The sequence below is a fragment of the Kryptolebias marmoratus genome, linkage group LG11, assembly GCF_001649575.2.
Source record: "Kryptolebias marmoratus isolate JLee-2015 linkage group LG11, ASM164957v2, whole genome shotgun sequence".
NCBI classification, from domain to species: domain Eukaryota; kingdom Metazoa; phylum Chordata; class Actinopteri; order Cyprinodontiformes; family Rivulidae; genus Kryptolebias; species Kryptolebias marmoratus.
The window spans coordinates 18,729,446-18,755,224 of NC_051440.1; the positions used below are offsets into that span (position 1 = coordinate 18,729,446).

The 25,779-nt window shown below is 38.8% G+C and overlaps 2 protein-coding genes across 4 annotated transcripts in view; both read right to left on the reverse strand.

Moving 5' to 3' along the window:
* Positions 1 to 2,981, reverse strand: part of LOC108239959 (zinc finger protein 469) — a 189,709-nt gene extending 186,728 nt beyond the window's left edge. For both annotated transcript variants that reach the window (XM_037978066.1, XM_017423023.3), the window contains exon 1: positions 2,865 to 2,981. The gene's annotated coding sequence lies outside the window, so the exon portion shown is untranslated. The remainder of the gene's footprint in view (positions 1 to 2,864) is intronic.
* A 3,918-nt stretch (positions 2,982 to 6,899) lies between these two features.
* The window catches only part of LOC108239980 (BTG3 associated nuclear protein), a 31,751-nt gene continuing 12,871 nt past the window's right edge, over positions 6,900 to 25,779 (reverse strand). For both annotated transcript variants that reach the window (XM_017423063.3, XM_017423062.3), the window contains exons 12-13: positions 13,040 to 13,180; positions 6,900 to 7,853 (exon numbers count right to left, since the gene is read on the reverse strand). In XM_017423063.3, the coding sequence (XP_017278552.1) occupies positions 7,737 to 7,853; positions 13,040 to 13,180 (258 nt within the window). In that variant the 3' untranslated portion in view covers positions 6,900 to 7,736. The remainder of the gene's footprint in view (positions 7,854 to 13,039; positions 13,181 to 25,779) is intronic.

The following is a 25,779-nucleotide window of genomic DNA, read 5'->3' on the forward strand; positions in this document are numbered from 1 at the left end:
CAATTGTCATGACAGCTATATCGAATGATGACATTGGGTGTAACACAAGATCTTCTCATTTTGGCGCCATAACCATCTCGTTATCTGGAGAAAACAAAGCTCATTTTCTTTAGGGAGCATTTTATCTTGAAAAAACAAAGCTGGTTATCTCAAGATAACAGAGACAGTCCATCGTTGTGGCAAGAAAAATCACAAAAAAATTGAACATTAATATGGTGATTCCATCAGGCATGACTTTGTAATTTTACAGTTAAATAAGGGTCCCAAGAAGACAACCTATACCTCAAAGTATAGAAATTACAACTATTTGTGCCTACAGTCTCTAGTTTGAGACATGTTAGACTATTTTATTATCTGTAAACATTTTTCCAAAATTAGATGAGCCAGCAACTGACTATATCCCAGAAGAAGACAAGCTGCTAACTTTATAAAGCCCCATTAATACTTGGAAAACGTACTGTAAGTCCCTTTTGCATATAAACAAACATATGCGCCTCTTAAAATCACATACTTACTCACACAGAGTGACACTGTGGGAATCCTGATGGGCTGATGTGTGAATATAACCAGAAGTGGTGGGATGCAGTGTCAGACAATGTGTTCTACATCTACAGAAACCCCCGAGTCCCTGTTTTCCTGGGCTGACCTTCTGGTACGGCTGGACCGCAGCAAAACATGCTCGGAGATATCAACCATTTATGGCTCCAGACAAAAGCCTTATACTGCATGCCACATCTGGCATGATCATATTTGGAACCATAACAAAGATAAGATGAGGTAAATCAAACGCAGCGTCTCTCTCTCTCTCAGAATACTTGCACTTCTTAATGAAAAGCATATTTCTAGAGTTTCCTTTCATCACGTGAGAGCTTGCTGGCGTTAACAAACAAGAAGTCGTTCTCCCATGGAATAAAGAGTTGGCCCCAGCCCAAACTGGACGACCTCACCGCGTCCCTAATGTCTCTGCAAACAAAGCTCTATTCTGACTTGTTAAAATTCACAAAGTGTGAACTAAAACATACTGTGGGATGCAGTCATTTCCTTCCCTGACCTGTCAGCATGCCTCTCAAAGGGAAGTTATATTTTCAACCCTGATCGCAAAAAGATATCATTTTGGATTTTTCCATGACTTGACATCAGCAACATTTCCAGTGCAGTGGCTGCAAATCCAGCACACTATCCATTATCAAGTAACGAAAACACAGAATGGTATGAAGTTCTCTAATAATTGGCTTAATGAAATGTTCCAATTATGGCTTTAAAAACACAAACAGACCACAGAAGTCGCTGAAGGAATGCCGCTGGTTTTGATACTTAATATGAACCAGTAAGATTTAGGGCCTCTAAGGTATTTGAAACAATTTCTTGCGAACAATCTATTTTGTCACATTCAATTCAATCGACGTCCATTCAGCTATTTCCTTTACCCACTTTTCTGTGCAGGATCACGGAGGAGCCGATGCCTGTCTCCAGCGGTCACTGTGCGAGAGGCGAGCTACATCCTGGACGGGTCACAAGTCCATCACAGGGACACCCAGAGACAAACGAGACAAAACAACCATTCACACTCTCACTCACACCTAGGGACGATTTTAGAGTTACAGATTAACTGTCTTGAATTCACTGTTATCACCTTCTAATCACACCTTCATACAGAAGGTGTGCTGTAAAGCACCGTGCTTTTAATCGCCCGCTGCCAAAAGCCAAAGGCAGGTAATAATGTTTTTGCAAACTGATTAACTTTTGGAGTCAACCTATTTCAAGATGGCTGCCACAACCAACTGACCTTCAAAATAAAATTGTCTGTACTCCAGCCAACTTTAAATATATTGACCTAAAAGGTTGTGTGGTAGTAGCTGAGACTGAACCTTATCACACCTTCAGCTCTAACAGATGTTTGTTTAAAACTTTACCATAAACTATTTAGAGTCAAATGTCTGTTAGCAAAACATCTAATGAAGCACAAGACTTTCAAAAAGTAATTGTTGGATGTACCTCTATAATTCCTTCACTTTTGGAGCCAATCTAATTCAAGATGGCTGCCACACTCAATTAACAGTAGAAAACACAAAAAATGGCTATAATTCAGTCAAATTTATAGCTGCTGAGCTAAAGTTATGTGTGGCCGTGGCTGAGACTTATACCAACACATACTGCAAGCGCTAAACATTGTACAAGATCTTTGCTAAAAACTTTAACAATAACTGTTAGAGTCAACCCTATTAGTCTGTTTGCAAAATATATCATAAACCACTGGCTGGATTTTAATCAGACTTTCAGAAAGTAATCCATAGATGTTCATCTGCAACTGATAAACATTTGGAGTCAATCCAATTTGAGATGGTCGCCACAGCCAGACCCAGGTTAGCCTACATAAAAATGGCTGTAAGATAGTCGGTTTGACAGATATTGAGCAGATCTGATGTGGTAGTAGCTGAGAGTCATTCTGAGTGTGAGATCTCGCGATATTGCATGACAATCTTATTTTAAAGGTTTCACCAAACCTCATTTTTCAACAGAAGGAGATCTCAGTTCAAAAAGCTCTGGCATGAAAGGCAGCGGGCGATATGCATTTCTTCAAGGGATGCTCGGTTTCCAATACTGTTACGTTTTGAAGTAAATGCTCCTCAATGCGACGCACCTGCTCTCACCTGTAGTCACGCGGGGGGTACATTATTACCCGCGTTCAAATAAGAATTCACAGCATGAAAGAAAGGAGTGAAAACCAGCAGAGACGCAAATCAGAGACAGCATCTGTCCGCCATGAGAGAAGCTGTCACCTCCTCGCAGCGTCACGTGAGGAGGTTCAAACTCCGGACAGCGACGTTCTGAACACATCAGTCAACAACACAGATCCAACTTACCACAGACGATAAAAAAAATAAAATAAAACACTGAGACGAATTTAAAAACTCCGAGCAGCGAGCCTGAAGTTTGTTTTGGAAAAGTCGGTGGAGTTTTTGCGGCCGTTTTTCCTGATGTTTGCTCCCCCCCTGCCTGCAAAACATCTGGTCCCCAAACTGGAGGAGGTCCTCCCATCCAGGCAGCCTCAGCTGGACTCCGCTCAGCCTCCTCGCGGTTTTACTGCCGCTCCACGAGCAGAGGGATTCCCTCCGCTGTCCGACCGACTTATCATCCGTGTGCCTCTGGATGGCCTAGAAAACAAACTTGAGGAGCGCACTGCAAAACGCGCGCGCGCCCTAACCCAGCCAGATGTGTTTGTCACCAGCGTCCAGCGCGTGCGCATCCCATCTAAAAGCCCCCGGGGTCGCTTTAATGTCAAGGTCACTGACCATAAGGAGAGGCAATGAGGAGGAAACAGACGATTTGTGCAAATGTTTAGGCTATTGTGTTACAGATCACCTTAGAAACTATTCAGCTTTAGGGAAACGGGCTGCTAATCACAGCACGTTTTAGAACAGAAAAAAAAACCTTTACAAAACATGTGGAATAACAGGAAGTGAAGAAGTTAAAGGCCTGGCATTCCATACAGAAATGCACATCGCCCTGCTGGCTGTCAGAGGGCGACTCTGTTACTACCACATTAAACTTTAGCTCAACATCTGTAAAACTGACCTACAGCCATTTTTGTGTTGGCCAAGGCCACATAGATGTGGTGGCCATCTTGAATGGGATTGACTCTAAAGGTTAACCAATTGCAGATGCACATCTTATGATTACTTTCTGAGAGTCCAGTGGATCATTACACACACACAGGCAAAAACATTATTGCCCTTGGTGTCAGGTAATTAAAAACTCTAACCTTTGGTGCAGAGACCCCATCACATCCTGTTAGGGGTGGTGGGTATGGTTTAGTTTTAGGTGCCATCTTCAAGGACTTATTCTAATTGACCACCTTAATTTCCAGTCATGAAACATTTATATCCTGATATCTAAAATATTTCATCTTATACTAAACTCCAAATCATGCACCAGCTCATTACATTTTCCTCCCATTTAGAAAAATCCTCCACCTGCCCTCTCTCTTTCTATACCATTAGTTTTTCCATGATTTTTGCTCTTGTTCCCTTTTTTTATTTTAGGACACTCCCACATAATAACTCCAATGCTGGCGAAACCTAAAACAAAACCTAATGATCTAAATCATTTCTGCATAATTCCCATTTGCTTTTGAACTCTCAGAGGAAGAAACTGTAGCTGCACAAGTTCACAATCAGCCAGTCTAATGAAGGATGACTCTATTTTTATGCCATTTTTACCACCTCCATGTCGTTAAAGCAGCTCGATGGCAGCAGACCATGCTCATCCTTCTATATGTGACTGCTGCTTTTAATAATCTCCTATATGTCTCTTTCATTGGTCCTGCCAAAAAAATATCACTCACATCACACCTCTCCGACGGCATTCAGTTCATAGGAAATAGAAATTTCCAGTCCCTATATGAGTCATACTTAAAAGCACATTTTGTTTTTAAAAAAACATTGATATTTACGTGGTAGACTTACTTTCATCTATGCACTATCAACAGTCTGCTTACCTCTCACCAACCAGTCCTGCTACTTTCATCCATGCACTTGATACTCCTCACATTGATCATCTCAACTCCACCTGGACCAGAACTCCACCTATCGACACGTCTTTCACTCCTGAATAACTCCTGCCGTACAGCTTCCTGTTCATTACAGCACTGAATTAAACCTTCTCCTCCTGGCTCTCCAATCCTATTTTCATCCCAGCACTTCGCTCCCTCTGAGATTTAAACCCTTCACCCGTACTGCACCCCAACTCTGGTACATTCTCTTCCAGTAGAGACATTCCCCACTTTTCCTCAGAATTAATCTCGTCAGAAGAGAAAAAGGGTACAATGGGCCACTGAATGGGTTGATTGGAATAAAAACTATCCATATTCTGACATCTGAAATCAGCAGCTGTGAAGCTATTCAATGGTCCAAACCTTAAGATCCTCTTTTTAAATCCCTAACTCAGCTGAAGCTTTGCACTGACCTGTGGTGAAATTAGTTTGAGCAGCCTATTGCCATTTTATCACATCTTATTAAAAAAGCTCTGTATTGTGAGGAATAAAATCACATTTAAGAGCAAGTTAAGTTGTATTCATTTATTGATTAACACAAGTTCTGTCCTGATTTGAATGGAGTTTTCCATCTTGAAACACTGATGAATTAATTTAGGGTTCCTAGGGCTACAGATGACATCTTTGGAACATATATTTTGCTTATGCATGAATCACTATTCTTTACCAATGCTTGAACAGCTCTTTTTCTTAAGTAACTACAAGTGCAGTTTATTACTATTGACTGTAGCAACAGTTTTTAGGGTTTGGGTTGTTTGGCTCAAGTGACACAGGCAGCAGCAGTTATGTTGCCCAATCCTTGATCCAGAACCGATGCTGTTTATTTTCATAAAACAGCAAAAAACACACCTACCAAAAAAAATTGATGCACTTTTCATGTGCTAATGGAACACAACCAAGAGACTGGGGTGTTTGTAAAGGCCAAGATTTCATGCTTTACTCATGAGGCACGTATACTGCAATACCACAGCACGGGTGGAATCTGCTGACCTGAAACACACAAGACAATAGCTCTGAGGAGATTTGTTTCCATAAAAATAACAGTTTCTGATTTATAGTCCTCAGAGACAAACATGTTCGCACATCCTGGGGTAACTCCTCCAACCTTGTTAAAAGTTTGAGCAGGCACGCAGGTGAAGTGCAAGAGATCGGTATGTGAGACGCCATGAGAGCGTCTGGGAAGGAAGGGAAGGATAACCTGTTCGGTCTTGGTCCGTCACTCTGCTCCTTCTCTCCAAACATATTCTGCCTCCAGATGATCTCATCTTTCCATCTATCAGTCATTCCCATTTCCAGCAGGTTATCTTACAGGGACTATTGCCATGGTAACCACTCTTGCTTTTGGATTGAGCCCAGGGTTGTAAAAAAAACAAAAACAAAAAAAAAATAAATTAAAAAGAAGAGCTGGGTCTCTTCCCTTCAAAGGCTAGGATTTAATGGAGGGCTTGCTGGCAGGGTAACAACATTTGAACTTGGTGATGGCAAGCGAGAGACCCAGTGGAGTATCCAGTGAAATATTAGTCTGACTCTGTGTACAATTTTAAAAGGGAGTAAATGGACTTTAACGGGGCTTCCAAAAGGGAGAAAGAAGAAAACACCAGTTCAATGGGAGTGGAGAAAAACATAGGAGAGGCAGTGAGGGAAAATACAAGACGAAGAGGCCATTTAAAAGGAGTCAAAGACAGCAACGACACAGACTCAAAAGAAACAAGCAGCAGCAGCCAAGAACAGAGAAGTTGTTTTTATCAAGTTCATTTTGTCAACTGGTTCTTATCCTCAGTCCAAAATACACTATTACATCACACTGAGCATGGGAAACGAACCCAAACCAACTTAAAGAGCCTCTGAGTGTTCTGCTTATCTCTTTTGGGTCAAGCTGCAGACATTTTTAATATTTGTGAAGCATCAGTCTAACACTACGCCATGTTTTGCATCTTTTAGAACTAAAACAAAACTGTAGCCATGCAATAGACAAAAAATGGGGTTTAAGAATTGCCATTTCAATCCGTAAACAATAATGGGGACAACATATTAATTACATTTAAAGAAAAAATAGGGAACTAATTTTTGCTGCAGGTTCTGCCGTGGGTGTGGACAATACGGTAGCCTATTGTTATGGTTACTGAAGTCATCGTGATACATATTTACTTCAAAACCAGAGAATAAATTAGCTCAACATGAAACCTCAGGACCCTCAAACCAAAGCTATCATTTCTGAGTCACTTCAATTGTCTCTTAGGAGAGAATCAAAGAGAAGTCATGTCACAGAAAACTTTGAAGCCAAATTCATGACCAAGGTTGGTGGAAATTAAGAGGCAGTCCAGAAAGGAACCAAAATAAAAGCACATTTTTATAGGAACCACAAACATGTTTTATTCACAAAAATGGTGCTGTCATACAGACAAAACTGAGGGAAATAAACAACTTTAAGGTTTCCCTGACAGCCTACAAGCATCTTGTACTGTCTACCACTGGCACCATCGCTTCTCTTCATGGTTTCTCCTAAATTAAAGCTTCTCGACATTTTCTTCATGTTACAATTACATAAATTAAACAAATAAAACAAAAGAAGAGGGTGAGGAAATATAAAAACAAGCTGAACAAAGAAAAAGAAACGCGGGGTTCAAAGCTGGAACACAATATGGACTGAATCATGATGATTGACAAGCATTCTAATGCAATACAAACAAGATTAGCTGTTCTTATCTAAATCCACTTTCCACTGCCGTGCACTGTGACCAGAAATTATGAGAATGAGAAAAGTGCTGGTAATCTGAGGTGGATATACGGGGTTTTACAAACCCTTACTGGAGTTTCTGTGTTAGTCAATGACCCTCAATCCAAATGTCATTTGTGAATCATTCCTCAAAGCTGATGTGAACAAGCAGCTGGGCTGATTAAGTGAAGCTAGGTGTTCCGCGCAACCAGCAACCAGCAACCTTCTTTCATTTCCTGCAGTGGGTCCATCACTTTCTTCTGTAAACATTGCCTCACTGAGACACAATATTTACTGGTTGACGTTAAATTGAGCAGTTTGCAAAAGAAAACGGATAAGAACACCTCTTCCCTCTGTTTCAACAGTGACCTAAAGGGATTTTCGAACTTGACTGCTCGTCAGACTGTTCCACTGAGACTCGTCAGGCCATCCTACACGGTTCAGATCTGTGTTGGATCCAGGAGGCTCTCAGGTGGCCACAGAGGTGACGATCTGGACAACCTCGCCGTTGTCTCCGTGGATGGCGCCATGAATGGCTTCTTTCACCTCCATCTCGGCCTGTAAGGTTGGAGCCAGTTCAGTCGCCTATGAAAAAGGGAAAAGACTTAATGATTGGGAATACACTGAAATCTTACATATGAAGCATTCAGTATTTAATCTTGCTGCCAGCTTTAACAAGATTGGACCTGAGTAACCATGACCTGTTTTTAAAAGTAAAGTCCAACTGTATTCAAATAAACATATTTATCTGCCATTCGATTGTTTTCATGTGACCTGCTGCGTTATGACGATACCAGCAGTGAATATGCTGGTCTTTTGTTAAATAGAACTCAATTGGATAAGTCTTAGTTTTTAGTTCACGCCCCCTGGCTTCTGGAAAAAAAAAACCAAGATCATATCAAGCGATTAAAGCGCAATTATTTCGAAATTCTATATTTGCTTTTTGCACCAGTTTCACATAGAAACTATTTATATTCTATCAAACTAAAACAATCGACTCTATCAGTCTTTAAATAAAATCATGGTCGTTGGACAAATTAGGTATAAACTTTCTTTGTAAGCAAGTAATGTCGGATAACAAAGACGTTTTGCTTCTGCTGCCAGGAATAGACTGCTGGTAGCTTCTGCTGTGGAATGGGTCATAATTGTTGATGTTCTATCTAAAAAATGACAATAAATGTAATCTAAAGCTGGCTGTCTTTATTACCATGAATACTGTTTGTAGACTACCTAAACATATTAGACACATTTATAATAAATGCACTTGTTTTAATACCCATTATCTCTGTACAGTCATTATCCATGTATCATCTACCTAAGTGACGATGTGATGTTTCTAAACATGCAACAAAATCAAATACACAAATACATAACAGTACTGATGAGAAATAGAAATATAAACTGGAGGTGACCTTTCTGTTTAAATTAGTAGAAAAACCAAACTTGACACTGTGTAAATATGCTCCTGGCGGTTTTATGTTCATCTAATCCTCTCCTTAAGATGGCCACTTCAATAAAATGTCCTGTTTTTGTCATAAAGCTAAAATAAACCTTAACCCTAAAAAGAAAACTCCTTTCAGAAAACTTTGGGAGGTTTCTATAATGTAACTAACCCCATTCTGCACTTTGTTATTTACATCGAATCTTTTATTTAACGAATCCACACTGCTGCATTTGAACGTCACACAAATCTAGATGTCAGCAAGACGAACAAGAAAAGTCGAGACAGAAACAAACAAAGACAGAAAGATTTCACAAGAGGTTGAGTTCTTCCAAGCTGGGGGAATTGTTACCAAACTCCATCAGAGATTCATCAATCAATTCATGAATAATTAATAAGACAAATTTCAACACAGTCAAACACAGAACTTCAGTCTTTCAACATCGAACTGCGTGATACAGAAAAAAAGGTTCAGAAAGTCTGTGAACGTCTCATCGTGTAAAGGTCAAAGCTGGAAACCAGTGTTGGATGCAAAACACCTTTGAGTCTTCAGGCAGCAGTGCATGAGAAAGCTTTATGTCACTGATCAATGCAGTTATCTGAGCCCGAGAACCACTGTCATCCAACATCGTTCACTGCTTTACAAAGAAATAAATAACTTGTTTTAAAAAACGAAGAAGACATAAAATAATGGAACGCAAACTTGGAGTTCTCCGGGAATGAGCTCATCTCAGATGGACATGGAGATGGTGGACACATGTTCTGTGGTCAGATGAGTTCACATTTAAGCTTTCTTTTGGGAAAAATGGGCAGGGTTTTCTACGTGCTGAAAGTAAGATACACCATTTAGATTATCACAAGCAAAAAACTACAAAAGAAAAAGAAAAAAAAGTGATGTTATGAGGAAACATCATTGCTCATGACATTATTATTAGTAGCAGTATATACAATTATGGAAAAATGAAATCATTGCCCTTGTCAAATCTAAGGCAAAATGGATCAGGACATTATGAAAAATAAACTGGTCTTAAAATAAGGTAAACAGAATCTGCGATGAACAACCCATGACATGTTGGATTGTGTAATTATTTATTTAGCGATAAAACTGAGACGCAATGTATGACATTTTTAAGCGGCAGAGCTTATATTCAGCATAAATGAACAATGACTCCACTTGCATAACTTCAGAAATTATTATCCTCAGCTTTCAAACAAAGTGTAATAAAAAGACGGCTGATAAAAACACAGTTTTAAACATCTCTATACCCAGTTTTTTTAACTTTTTGTGCTGCAACACAGATAAAAGTTGTTTCCTGTGAGGGAATCAAACCATGGCTCGGTCTTTGCCCCTGTCCCACCGTGGGAGATAATCAAAGAGAATGAACTAAAGACGGGAGGAGCAGAGGAATGACGAGAGATCAGAGAAAAAAATATGTCTGAAAAAAAAAGAAAAAGACGGTAGACAGTGAAAAGAATTAGAGTGGAAGCAAAGTGACAAGTTGAGGGAGACTTTAAAAAATTCAAGACCTTTTTTTGTAATACTTTCTGCCCAGTTTTATTCTCGGTGTCAGAAAGAGCAACGTAGTGAGTGGATAAAAAAAAAAAAATCAAGACCCTTAAAAGAGGAGAGGTTCATGACTCAGTGCTGGATGTTGACCATGAAGTGTGACTCACTCCTTCCTTGAACACACGCCAAAAGTTTCCTCAAAGACACCTGCAGCATTTAATCCTCCCTCCAGCCCAGCGTCACGACACAGCTGCTTTGCAGTACGCAAAATCTAACTTATGTGGCTGAAACACACTGCAAGAACAGGCTTTAAAAGAGCCAAGTTCCGTGTTGTTTATTATAGTAAGTAACTTGACATGAAGGGACTAAAACAGAGACTGAAATCGTATATCTAAGTTGTTTGGTTTGGTTAAAAAGAAGTCATCTGCAATTATCTGGTTGGTCCGATTCATCTGGAGCAACTGTCAGTCACCATCTGCTAGGACAATATTTCGGAGTATTATTTTTCCACAAGTTTGAAACCAATCTTTATATAACTGGATGAGCCGTACTGTTGTTTTGATCTTTTTCTTCCAGACCTTTCTGTAAAAAATGAACTTTTTATTGTAAATGGATGATAAAGCCTGCATCCAAATTTAGAACATCGCTTGCTTGCACAAACGGCCCTTGGCATGCAAAAAATGTCGCTCTGTGTTAGCTCCTAGCTTACCGTTGTAGTGGAAACAATTAGATAAAAAGAAAGGAAAATGTAGAGGCAAATAAATACATCAGACAGAGTCATTTTTCAGGAAGCTGTATAAATGCTGCCACATGTCTGGAAACTGATGAGAGCCTGTCTATTGATTTAACATTACTCAAAAGGGTTGAACAAAAAAAACAACACTAACCTTTTTCTCAACTTTGACCAACAATAAATAGAATCCAGGATATAAAAACCCAACTGTGATAATGTACCAAACACAGGATTCTTTATGTTGTTTACTTTATTATTTGTGAGGAACATCTAATTGAGCACATAAAATGCATTTTATAACATCCTTTATGATTTTGGATCTTATTCCTGTACGGTTACATCTCATTTAGATAATAAACACTTTGATATCAAGTGTTGTATTTCTGTCAACAAGCACATCCACATGGCCTTACTAAACCTCCATCTACACTGAGCAGCACACTGATGACTGATTAAACAAGTTCTGCAGAGATCTGAAGACAATCCAACATTAGATGGGGGGGAGTCTTTTTAAACCTAAAAGTTCATTCAAACAAATCAGTTGTGTAAACAAACAGTTTGATTGCACCAAACAGCATGGAGTGCAGATCTTGGACGACAGTACATAGGGTGACGGTCTTTGTGTACATTCATGAATACACAATTAGAATTCATTTGAGGGTTATCAGTTTGTCTGATCCACACCCAAAACAGAATGATCAGTAGTCTCCCCACTCGCACAGGCAGGAAATCAATTACCTAGCCAACTATTGTCAACAAAAAGATAACAAAACGGGGTCATGTGGACTGGGTGCAGGACGTCTTTACAAGGAAATTTCAAAAACAGCTGCATGGCTGGTCAGCATATTTGTTGTCTGCATGTCTGAAAGGGAGGTGACTATGACTTGGTCACCTTACAAGGTCCGCTTTGAGATCCTTATTGGACTGGGCTGGCATTTCAAATAAGCATAAATCATCTCAAGGTTTTAGCTTTGTTTGTGTTATAACAAAACAACAAACACTTGTCTAAGAACTTAAAGGTGCCCATTTTAGCATATATACTTAAAGGAAAGAAGCAGTAAGGAGAAAATGAAATGTTACAATTGACATATTTATGGAAAACAAAAGAAGAAAGAACAATGGGAGCGAGCTGTTGTTTTAAATCCCTTGCAGAGTTTAAATGACCACTTCAAAGGCCAGCATGCCATGTGCCTGCACACCATCCTGATTCAACATGTAGCTGTTGCTCAACGAGGGATTTTAGGCATTAAACTAACTACTACTTTTCTCCTGGTATTATTCCATGAGACTGAGTACCTCTTTAAGTTTAATTACTGCTTGTCAACCTGCCATAAAGACGGAAATCTAAAGGTATTTTATTTAAGAAAAAAAAACCAAAAGCACTACAGCAAACTTGGAACAGAAACTAGTCTAGCTGCATTAATAAAATTACAGTTAATTTTCTTTTTAACATTAAAGTAACTGCTTTAAAAAATACAAAATGCATATTGTCATTTGATTGGTTAAAGCACAAAAGCATTAGAAGAAAACTACAGACTTCTTATTTTGTCTTATTTCTTTAAGCAGAACTAATCACTCTTCAAATGTAATGCCTACACGAGTAGAAAGGAGACCAATTAGTCCCCACATGTCCAATATTTAGAAAGGCAAAAAATCAACAAACCATTATGAAATGTGTTGTAAAACACTTTGCTACAGAACTTCAAAGATAAAATAAAAGTAAATTATTTCAGGCAGTTTATACAGAACTGATTTGTATGATAAGTACAACCAGTTCCATCAAATCTCATTTGGATGTCATGCCTTTTAGCTCAAGGTAATGTGGCATATTGTCATTGGTTCCTGTCTGTTTGAAACAACAATGTACTTGTGATCGGCTGCAGAAGTAACTTAATAGCTCTCATTCATTTTTTTAAAACCTTTCCACAACAAACTAAAACAAACTAATAACCTGAAGCAAAGATGAAAGTAATAATTACTTAATAAGTGAAATGTACAGTACATAAATTGTTAGCATCACTCCTTATTTATCAGATGTTTCATCTTTTGGCACTTTAAATGCCTCCCTTTTGTTTAATGTGTTGGTTTACCTGAACGGCGGCTGCGTGATCTGCAACAGGAGCTAGTTGGACATACTGCACTTGGATGTCAGGTGGGAGGGAAGAGCCCTCCACTGCTGTGGTCGCTCCATCTGCTGAGGCAACAGCTATCAGCTGAGCTCCACGTAGCACCTAGGACAATAAAAGAAAAAAGAGATTGCACTCACAAATATGACTGACAAACTTGTTTTTTTAGTGAGTTAAAATGGTAGCTTACATTAGGTAAACCATGAGACCTTTCACGAAAATATTGCAAGGGTCCTTCATGACAGTCATAGAGTGTACACCCAAATTTTGTGATTGTGTAGGCTGTCCACACCAACTGTGCATGTGCCATGATAAACTTCCCATTCAAAAGGTGGCGCCAAAGACAATCAGAATTCTTTTTTTGAGAACAAAATGTGCAACGACATTCACTGGTACTCACAATTCATCCATCAGGCAACACAAAGACACACAAATGGTGCCATATTCCCAGAAAGACATCACTCTTTACACTCTACTTTTCCACTAAATAGTCAATTCACAAAGCAGACTGTTGACATATTATTGGCACCTATAACCACACCACCATTCCATCTGATTAGGCCGTAAAGACGCAGAAATGTAAAAGATTTTAATTTGTCGTGACTGAAAACACGATGAACTTCCCAATATGAAAGTGTAGCAGGAGTGTCTAAATAACAGCAAAACAACTTACCATTTGGTTTTGACAAATAAACAAATAAAATTTAGGTAAACGCCTTTCACTGAAAAAGTACGGCCGTTATTTGGCCTAACTGATGCTGTAAGCAACTTTTCATTCTTAAACGACCATGTCAGATGTTTACAGAACCATTTCACATTGGATTAATGTCAGAGTTTATTGGGCTAAAATTGCGAAAGAGTGGATAGGGGAGCACAAGACTTTTCACACATGGATAGGCAATCACCAAGTCCAGATATTAACCCCACTGAGAATCTGTAGATGTGCTGGAGAAGATATTACGCAGTGGTCCAACTCTATCACCATTCCAACTAGATTTTCACAAAAATATGATCCATTTCTGGGTGGAAATAAACGTTCTGACATTACATACAACAGAATTTTCAGAACAAGACCACAACTGTTTGTCGTACGAAACTAAAAAGGAACTTTATGATCTATTAAATCAAATGAATCAGATGTTTCAGGGTTCCATGACACAATACCCTATTCAGTTGGGTTAGTGGGACTTAAATTATATTTTCATATTTGAGAAAAAAAGAAACTAGCAGAGGATGGTTAGACTTTGCTGGATGACCCTAATCTCTCACATTGTTGAAAGTCAGGAAAGCAGCATCGAAGTCCTGTGGTTTTGATGAACTAATTACAGAGAAGTGGCATGCAGCAGGATTATTGTTGGGCATTCCTATAGTTTTTTTGTTTTTTTAAGCAATTCTTAAAGATAGACTCTGAAACATAGACAGAGAGATGCTCCGAGATTAGCAAAGCACTGCTGTTAATTTAAAACGCATAACTCCTTTATGACAACAGACACACAAATTAGCATGCAATTATCCTGTCAACTCAAACACACAGAAAGACAGATCGAGGGAAATATTCACTCATCCCTGTGCATGTTCGTTTTAATTAGAAGGAGGTCAGAGACAGCGCTACAGCCCTTCAGTGTGGCCCAAAGCTTCACAACAATAAGCTTCACTGAGGTGGGTTTTAATGTTTTGAAGCAGAGCATTCCTACAAGAGCTAACATCATGGTCTCATTTATATCCTTTTGTGGCCTAAAACAAAAAACACAAGTCTTAAGTCTTGCAGGTTCCATATGTATTTTGTTTTGTGAGGTCTCTGCCTCTGCTAAGACTTGTTCCAGCTGTGCTTGGTTCAGGAACTGACTAGGACATGCTCACCAGATGATAAAAATTGAAGGGGTGAATATGCAAACCCGCTGCAAAAAAACCCAAACCTCACAAACCTCAATTGCAGACGATGTTTGTTGCCCTAATCCCAAGGTCCCACACTGTCTCACAACCCCCTTGGTCCAAGTGTTGCTTTGAAGTTCTGAGGTGGTGATGGCTCTCAAAGGTTCAGCCTGATTTCACCAGGGCGGCACTTCTCCAGTGTCACCACAAATTCTGCTGCCTCATCACCATAAGGTGCCAGCCCCACTCAGTCTGATGGAAGCTATTAGTGAAAAATGTCTGTGACTCATCAGATCACACAACAAGGACACTTCATGATCAGATTAGATCGGGGGGGGGCAGACAGGGTCGGCCTCTTGATAAAGCTGAGAACTATTATAACTGGTTCAGATGAATCACAGAGTTTGGTGAGCCATAAAACACGACCATTAGGAACATTACCCCGGAGGGTTGGTGTAAACAGTAATCTGACAGTTAAGGAATACTTCAGCGTGTTGAGAAATACTTTTTTTTGCTTTCCTTCCAAGAGTAGTGTCTGCCAACAGCTGCTTAGTTTTGTATTAACACAGAAACAGCTGCACAGAGACAGTCCGGATTCACCCACCCGCTTTAACAGTTTTATGACTTCACAAATATGCACATTTTGTCAACAGAGATTAATAATATTGATCTATATCTCAGCATTTAGCCTTTAACAGTGCATTACCATAATGCAACAAGAGACATTAATTTTTAAAGATTTAAAACCATGTAAAGAGTTCAATAAGACAGCTCAGAGAAAATACAGAGAGAAAATCCTGAACCAGCTGCTTAAATGCTTCTTCAGATGCATGGTTATCTCCCCTCTGTCACACTTTTCTATCAAGCATCAAACACAAACGCTGCCAAGTCCTCATCTCTCTGCAACCCATCTGGAAGAGGGCAAACTCAGGCACAATGGTGTTTCCAAAGAGTCCAACTGGTGCATCGAAGCGGACGATTACTGGAGTTTAGGGGACGCTAAGGTTGACATTCAAGATTGCAAACACTTGTCTCACTCAATTAGTGTCTCACCCTCCTTTTGAGAGCAGTTTGCATTCTCAGCTGTGAGGAGAAGAACACAGAGGTTCACTAAAGCATTTATGGAGTTGGAACGATGTGTGAGATCTATGCTGCGATTACACAGGAACTCCTCGGCTCCACATCCTGTCCCATGACTTTCTTTGACAGAACAACTTGCCTCCATTCCTTGGGTGTGAAGCTGTCAAACTTGGCATTAAGGCAGGAGTCAGAAGAAAATAATAAGAAACAGGCTTAAATCACCTTCACAAAATATAGTTTCCAGTTTTGTGTTGAAGTACTTTTTGCTATTAGAAAAACCTATTGGTTTGCTGTTTTAGATTACGATGACTGTATAATTAGGCTGAAAAGTCATATAATAGACTATTGAGCACAATTAGGTAATTCTGTAAGAACTGATGATAATTACCTCTCATTCTACTAATAGGATATAATCATCATTAGGCTTGTTGGCAATGATGCGAAAACAAAAAATAATTACAATCTTCTATCAAGAGAAGGTTTAATGAGGCCAAAATGATTCTGCTTGTAGATTACATTTCATCAACAATAAAGTGATTGTTACGGAAACAAACACATTAAACGATCAGGTAACGAATGCTTGCAGGGTCTTTTTAAGAGCATAAAAGTCTGTTGACATGGGGAAATGTGAAAATCTTGATTTGATTGCATAATAGCATTAAGAATGAAGTTTAGCCCCATTTAATGTTAGCTTCATTACAGAGGGCTCAAAAACTCAGCCTATCAGGAGATCGCAAAGGCTTTCCTGTTGCCCTGAACTAATCATGAATTAGCTGGTTGACCACCACTGGACTATAAGGCTAAAGAACAGAAAAGGTGATCACAGGTAAAGAACTATGAGACCACAGCAAAGTACTGGAGAATATGTGGAGCAGAGGTGCAACCTTGCTGTTGATTTATTCATCGATAAAAGAAAATTGGACTTCATTAAGGGAATGTGGAGTGAGAATAATATGTATACAATTCAATCACCTTTACTAGCGTCCCTTCAAACCCAAACTTCTATAAATCAGTTTAAATGACTGTCAGCCAGCAGGCCATTCATGACTGTGTGGGTCCAGAAGATTTTTGAAAACTCTCTCAGGTAGGGAGCCACGCAACCTCTTTTTAGTGACTAATTTTGAAGAAAAGTGACTCATATTATGATTTTGTTTCCAAGGACAGGCTAAAATTTACTTTCCAAGAACAAGAACACGAAAAACAATAGACTTAACAAAAGGAATTGACTGCTTTACTCTTAATAAGGTAAATGTTTGTGACTCTTTGTATGTTTTAGACCTACAACAATTTAGAAATCCTTTTCCACCAAAACTAATATGCTTTGGTCCTTTAAGAGCATCTTAAAATCTGTCTATGTACTGACAAAGCCTTGAAGATAAAGAAAAAAAAAGAGAAATTATATTTTGCTTGTGTTGTAATGCTTTAAAAATGGATCCAGGAAAACCGAATTTAAAAAAATAAATAAAAATGCAGATATGGGAAATAAACCAAAGCAATAAACATCTGACTTTCAATAACTGAAGAAAAACTAAAAGCACCAAATAAGAATCCTTTTTAATTATGCTACGATCTCTGGTTGTCAGCGAGGTTTAAAATGTCATTTTCTCCTTTCACTTTTTATGAAAGCCATAAACTTGAATAATGAGGGTCTTAGGAAGGTTGTTCAGCGAGAAAGACTCTGAAATCTCCTCCCTTTTATTGAGTCCCAGTCTCATAACAAAACAGTCAGATAACCAGTTTCTTCTGTGAATAAAAAGGAGCAAGGTAACATCATTTTACAAGCAAATAAGGTCTCAATTAGTTTCAGTTACGCAGGTTTCATGACTGAACCAGTTGGTGCATTGGAATAAATCAGATTTCTTACTACTGTGCATTTCTGAATCTCTGTCCGAGTTGCTTTCCTTGCTTTACATGTTTTAAGTAGGTGTGGTCGTCGGTTTTGTTACATAAAACAAAAGTTATGCTTGCTGAGTTGTGAGAAGAGAGGCACACACAAAACTGTTACTTCTATTTTTATAAGCGAATATAACCTCTTCTTTTACTTCTGGAAAAGAAAAAGGAAATTAGGAATAGGAAAACTAATTCTTGGACTTTGGAGTGCCTGAAACGTCCTTCAGCTTAACAGCCATGGACAACATCTGCCCTTGCCAGCCATAGACAGATGTCAAAACAGAAACTTTAGCTCCGGGTGGGTATCTGAGGTCCGAGAGCAGGAGTGGGGGAGACGAAGACCTGTCTGCAACTTGGCTGTGAAGATGCACATTTACACCAAAGCCCTCTAAGAACTAATTTTGTGTTAGCTGGGAAAATGAAAAGACTGGCTTAAATATGCTTCACTGCATTCATTAAATCTCTTAGTTACTTCTGACTTTTATTTTACCTTTAAACTAAGGGCTTTTCTGACTGGAGATAGACGTCAGATAATAACACTTAATGACTAAATGAAAAATGGTCAGAAATTGCATAAATTAAAGTATAACTGCAGGCAAAAACATTTTTTTGGAGGAAAGAGCTTGAGCTTTTTGTTTTTTACTCATGTGCAGACACATAATAAATGTTCAATACACTAAAGAATCTATTTTGTCTTTTAAATACATGCTTGTAACATGTGAACTTGTGACCGGAGAACTTCCCATCACCATCCCCACCATGACACTGTTTTTACACAACAGCTCGACACCTGCAACCAATCAAACCCTCCCTTGCATCCTCTGCTGCTTCAAAACTCCCACCAGAAAACTGGGAGTCACAAAGAGGCAGGGCTCACAAAGGTTTTCAAACAAAACCACTTTGACGGTTTCTGATCCAGACCAGCAAATCAAAAAAGGGATTGATGACAAAAATAACAGCCGGAGTTAAAAATTAAGATGTTTTAAAAGCAAAAAGAAAGCTACACTGAGGACTTTGTCAGTCCTCTAGCACAAATAAAACTTGATGCGCTTTATTGACAAAGGCTTTTTTACAATGTCAGTAAACTTCATGATTTAGGATGTTGACTTTATCATGTTTCCAATTATCCTGTTTGATTTAGTGGAGCCCGAAGAGATGATATACACAGGTTGTAAAACTCAACTAACAAAATATCACACAACGCAAAACACCAGAGTCAAAACTTGCAAACACACAGTGATTGAGGCCAAGACATTTCTTAAGTGAAACGTCACTTTTCTGACACAACTGAATTGATTCATCTTCTGTTCTCAATTCTTGTACTCCTGTTTAAATAACCATAAACAAGAGAAAGGAATTGAAGAGGGGATATGAGGACAAAATATGTTCAAAGGACCTATGAGTGACCTACATTCAAACCTTTACACAGATGTTTTTAAGGAGATTTTAAACATACTCCTCATTGTTGACAAAAATCAGCCAATAACCCAACCATTCTAGGTCAGATCGCAGATTTGTTGGAGGCTGCACCTTCATCTTAATCATCAGATAGCTCACTAGAGTTTTACAAATTTAACATAACATCCCATCTATCAGGTATGCTGACTTTTACTGCAACCAATAAACCTTTACGCTTAAGTAAAAGCAAATTTGGGCTTGCTCCCATCTCCATTTACCTTGCTCTCTCTGGAGTAATTACTTATGCAAGTCAAAATAACAAAAAATGGATGCTGTGAATTTTACATGTTGTTTACTCATTAAAAAGCTTTTACACAGATCAGCGCTACAAAATCTTCAATTGAAAGGGAAGATATAGATGCTTTTTTTCCATTCTGAATTTGATTCAAACATTTGTTACATTCTCTGATTAAGATGTTTACACACCAGTAATTCTGCCTGAATCTGGTAATACCCAAACCAGAGCCAATGCTCCATAACTGCACCGAAGCTGACGAAGGGAAGCATAATTATTGCTTGTAAAACATGGTTGAACGAGACCTGCATGAGTGTTGACTCACACCAAAATACATGTAAAACATCTGCTCTTCTCTTTACAAAGTCAGCATTCTGGACTTTACCTCCACAGACAAAAGAAAAACACAAGTGGGGGTACCCTCCTCTGCATTACTTCGAAATGCTGACTCAGAAACATGTGCACCCACATTCAGGTTCAGACCTGACTGGATTCCGATCTTGGCCCTTTATCTGCAGACCATAATGCGGGACGCAAAACAGACCACTACTCCTTTGAAACACAATCCACCACAAGAACTCTAAATCCTCGAATGTTTACGTACGTCTCAGTTGTGCTAAAGATTGGTCATAAAACATCCTGTTTGTATCTTCTCATCTCATTTTTATCCTCCCCAAACACTGTGAATGACGGGCATCACAACAACCGCTTGCACACAAGAAACAACATTCTTAAGCAGAAAGAAAAAGAGGATATGTGAGCAGCTCAGGCCACAGGCCAGCAGTGTGACTCCAACACATATCACAGCATGGTTCTGTGAGGTTAAGCCTAAATATTCCTCATCTGCTTGGTGTTTAGAATAGACAAATCAGAACAAACTGTAATTTACTCCCAAATCTGTCTCGACGGAGCCATTATTTCTGGCTGCTGCCACACAAATGCAAATAGGAAAATCCACAGTTGAGTTACAACATAAGTTTGAAAAAGTTCAGATGAAGCACAGTAATCAGTGTGCTATCTCCTCAGCTCCATTGTGTCATTTATTACTCTCATCCACGGGCCTCCTTTAATCCAGACTTTCATCATTCTTCTAACACAACACAGATCATATTCTTCCCAGCGCTGTGCTCGCAGGTCCTGGCGGTGAGGTCGGAGGGACCGGTGCTGAGCTGGACTCTGTTCTGTGACCCAGTTCCCATACTGACCATGAAGAATATCAATTGGGATGGTCCAACAGATGCACAGAAGCATGTGCTGACAAGAAAAAGATGGCAGAGATTCAACTATGGGAAGGAAATGAAGTTGTGGGACTGTATGTAGTCTACAAAAAAAATAACACATCTAAAGCTCTTGATGGCTGATATTCAAGTCTATCATCAATAAACAATGCAGGCTGATGACAGAATCAGTGAAATTGATAAATCTTTAGAGCTGTGTCGAATTTATCAGATGGTCATGGCACAAACTAATGATATCTGACATGGGAGTCCTCCAAAACAACTGGCTTCCGCAACAATGGATTTAATGCCCTTCTACTGGTTTCAATAAAACAGTTTTGTTATTTCCCACTTTTGCAAAACAATATTCAAAACAGGCTTTTGTGCCAGCCATGTTCTAACATCACGTATCTACTCTCTCTATTAAAAATTTAAAAAATAAAAATTCAAGATGCAATGATACGCTAGTTTGCAAGCTGGGTAGAATACGTATTTATTATAGTTTCTCTTTCAGAGCACAAAAACAAAACCAAACTTTGGGAAGAGAGTACTTAAATGAATCTATTTGATATGACGGATGCTTCAAGGAGAAGACATCGCTAAGACAATTTATATCCTCAAACTCCAATGGTTACCTGTAAAATTGACATTCTTAAATTGTACTTTTTTTTAAAAAAAAGGTAAAATGTGCTTTGCAAGAAAATAAAAAACCTGACAAAATAGATATCAGGTAGATCTTGTAATAGAGGGCCAACAGACATCTGTTCAGTCAAAACCTCTTATATCTCTTGATATTTGTTCTTGGCTTTTGGCTTTCAGTGCTTATAGCTGTGGCTGAAGTCTTCATGATCCACATTCTTTATGAATATGATTAAAAAAAAAGTAAAGTTTACAGATTTACAAATGGAGGTGAAGCTCTGAGCTCTGCAAGCAAAGAAGCAAGGCTTCCTGGTTATAGGGAAGAGAATTATGTGATGGCTTGTTTTAAATAAGTAATTAAATACTTCTGGTTTTTATGATTAACCAGTTGTATTTATCCCTGCAATCTGTGATTTATTGACTGTCACTAAGCTCCAGACTGGTTCTGCATTGCATTTTATGAAAGAAATTACAGTTGTGTGGTTACACAGTCTCTCATCTGCACATGTCAATTTTGCTTACAAAATGTTGACTTTTTTATTGTAGAACTTTAACGCTTTATTTAGAAATACATATATAATAAAAATGTGTCAACAGGGTGGTTTCAGTTTACCTATTGCAAACAGAATTGGTTTATCATTGGTATTCCTTCGTGCATTTGGTCCCAGATTGCTACAAGTCCATCAAGTTAACAATTTTAGCAAGAATCATTTGTGCAAGGAGGCAAGATAGCCCCAAGTTTGAAATGGGAAAAAGTTTGGAACCACAAGTACTCCTAGATTTGGTCATTCTGCAAAACTGATGAGTCATGAAAGACGGGCTTTGGTCAAGGGGGTAATTTAGATCTTGACAGCTTCAAAAGTACTCCACAGAAATGGGACCACCTCATCTGCCAGACTGGCAGCGTGGCTATAAACAAGAAACTCTTGAGTTTAAGGCATGACAGCCAATTTGGAGTTTGCCAAATGGCATGGGTAAGACTCTGAAAGCACAAGAGAAGAAGTTTTCTGGTATAAAGAGACAAAACTGAATTATAGTATATGGAAAAAAACTCCCAGCATTGCCATCTAACTACTCTTTACTTCACAAACACCATTGCAATAAAGAAAAGTTTGGCTGGAGAATAACCTGACTATGGGGTGACTTATCAGAAGTTAAACAGAACCCTTCAACAGTAAAGAAAAGATAAATCCTGAAAAACTAACCTAACAGCAGGGAACCAGTTCACTTTTTCATAGATAAGTGATTCAAAAAGCCATGGTAGTGGTGAAGCTTCTGAAAAATTACAAAATACTACAAAATACAAGTGCCAAACTGTAAATGCTGCCAATAGATCTCCTTCAACATACTGACTGCATGAATGGATATTTTTGTAAATGCCATTTTATGTTTTTACTTTTATTTTTTTCCTAATTTTACAAATTTAAGGAAACATCCTCATATCAGATTTACAAACTGTAATAACAAGGCCAACAAACAGTAAAGACTAAAAACACAGGAGGTCGTTTGAGGCCATTATTTGGCCCAGACATTGAACCAGCAGAGGGCACAATCATCCTCCCTGTTTGACATCACACCCAATAACATGATTTTGTACTCAGCTGTTGACTGTTTTTAGTCAACAATGAGACAAAATGTGTCTTCCAGACGGTTTCGCTTTTTTGCTTTCCTCTCCCCATTATTTTTTCCCCCTTTCTCCCTCCTTCTCATCAGTCACTCCTTTCATCTTCCAGTCCCCCATTTGGTCTGCATCAGCACAGGGTAAGATCACAGCATACAGAGAGAGAAGGGCACTAGATAAGAGGCTGTGAAAGACAGGGAGTGCAGTAAAAGACTAGTTATTTTATAGTTTCATGGGCCTGCCTTCTCTTTTTCCGCCTACATGAGAGGGTTTTTATAAGCAGGCAGGGAACGTTGGATCGCTTTCGACCAGATTTGACTTTCAACTGGAACGGTCGCTCTATGTTCAGAGCTTAATTGTGGGGTCTGTTTCCATGTCAGTCTGTGCCAAACAACTTCAGCTACGCTACAAAAATTTATTGTGTCCATAAGCAGTCAGACAAGCACACAAAGTGAACAGTGCGATGTGTTTCACATACTGCTCTGCTCACTGCCGTCAGTCTGACAGATGGGCAGACGGTGCACACAGAGGTCAGTCTGCAGCTCTTTTAACATTTTAACACAAGGATTTGACTCCTTCTCTGCTTACAACGCCCCAAACCTATTCCCTTACCTCCTTGTTATTTTTTTTTCTCCACTTTAAAAACTTCGTAGTGAGTAACTTTTTGATTTGCTGTAACACTGGCATATGACTGACCGATGCAAGCGGTGAAGGTGGTTTATTTCCTGCATGTCGAGTAGAAAATGTACAAGTTTTCTATTTAATTATATAATGAGAAAATTACACTTTCTCCATGCAGACAACAATTCTTAAAGATATTGCAAAATAGTCAAAAACATCATTTTTTTCTTTGTAATACAGGTAAATTTATTGAATTCCTAAGTCATAAATGTAATTTTGACAGAGGAGGTACCTCAAAACTACATTTTGAACTTGGCATATGTTAAATGTTATATAAAATTACAGTTAGAGAATATGAGTCTATAGGGTCCATTAAGAGGAGCAAAGCTTAAACTAAATATAAGAGTTAATACTTTCCATCATATAAAACAGGGGGAAACTGAAATACCAGTCTAATGTTGTAAACTGTGGTTTACCTGTTGACAATATAACAATGGCTTTGAGGAAAAACAATTCCTTTAACAAAAGACAATAAGATTGATTTGGCACCAGCATAAGTAATTAAGCAAGCAATTACCCGAACCCATCCCTGATGGGGAGAAAAGGGATTAAATCAGCAGAAGTAATTATCAAATGTGTCTCATTTTCAAACCCTTTAAGCTTTTAAAGCCAGGTTTCGAGTCATCTTCTTCCTGAAACACAACACTTTAATCTGACATTTTGTGAGCGATGCTCGGGCCAGACAAATGTCAAATGTCAGCCGCGCCAGTAACAAAGATCTGACACAGGAATGCGAGCTAATGTATATTTCAACACTTAATCTCAGAGGGATAAACACAGCAGATAGACACAAAAAAACCAGCAGAATCCAAGAATTACCCTCAAAATTTACAAGGCCTCTGAAGGAGCCATTAAGTTCAAAAACATCTGTGGGAAGCTGTTAAAACAGAGTCTGGGAACTTGATAACAATGCTTTTAGAAGAGGTCCCTCACAACTGTAATTCATTTAAAGTGGCCTTTAAAAGACAGGTGTAAGTGAAACTACAGCGCACAGGAAACCTTGAACAGAGGTGGAAACAACCACAGGAAGACAACGAGCAGAGGAGCGGGATGAGATGACCCGTGTTACACTAACAGCCTCCGCAGTGTTCTGTCATACTACAAAAACACTGACTTCATGCAAAGCTTAACGGATATGAGCTGCTAAGAAAACACAACAATTAGATATTTAGGAATGCACAGAAGAATCAAGTCTTATTTTCATTACTTGTTGAGAGTTGTTAATGAATCTCGTTCCAAAACACACTACAGAAATCATGATAAGGACGTATTCCTTTATCTGAAAGCGCTGGTCAAAGTGTTTTATCTCACTGAATAAATGCTATTGCTACTTTTATGTTTGCTTAGGCCCTGTTTCCTTTAGATGCCTTCATGATATTTCAGTGGTTTATCACACTAAGGACTGAAAATATGAGAACAGAGATGATGCCATTCACTGCATGTGTGTGAACAAATCGGCCTGCAGCATGAGTCTGACCAAAAGGAAAAAGATTTGTGGAGTTTTTATGAGTGCCAGGCCAAAATAAACATAAAGAATTACATTTAAAAAAGGAAAGAAGGGGGAATTTTATTGGACAAAACTCCCAGACACTGCCAAGGGAATAAGGCCATTGAGCAAGCTTTTGGTTTTCATAGCCTGGGAAAACTACAACATACAAACATTAGAAGTAATATCTCTAAAATGTGCTGATTTATCAAAGCTTGTTGTCCGTTTTGTTGCATATGCTAAACCTGAGAGGGACAACGGAAACCGTTTCAGTTCAACTCTTGAACTCATGTGAGTACTTATTGGAAATGTGGGTTGTGTCGCAAAATCGAAACCCAACTTGACTCAAAACTTGGTTAAGATCCTGAAAACAGACACACAGAGGAATGCTGCCATCAGACTCATCGAGTAGGTCACCCGAGGACATCAGCATGCATGTGTGTTTGAGAGAGAGAGAGAGAGAGAGACAGACAGACAGACAGAGAGAGGGAGAGAGAGAGAGAGAGAGAGAGAGAGAGAGAGAGA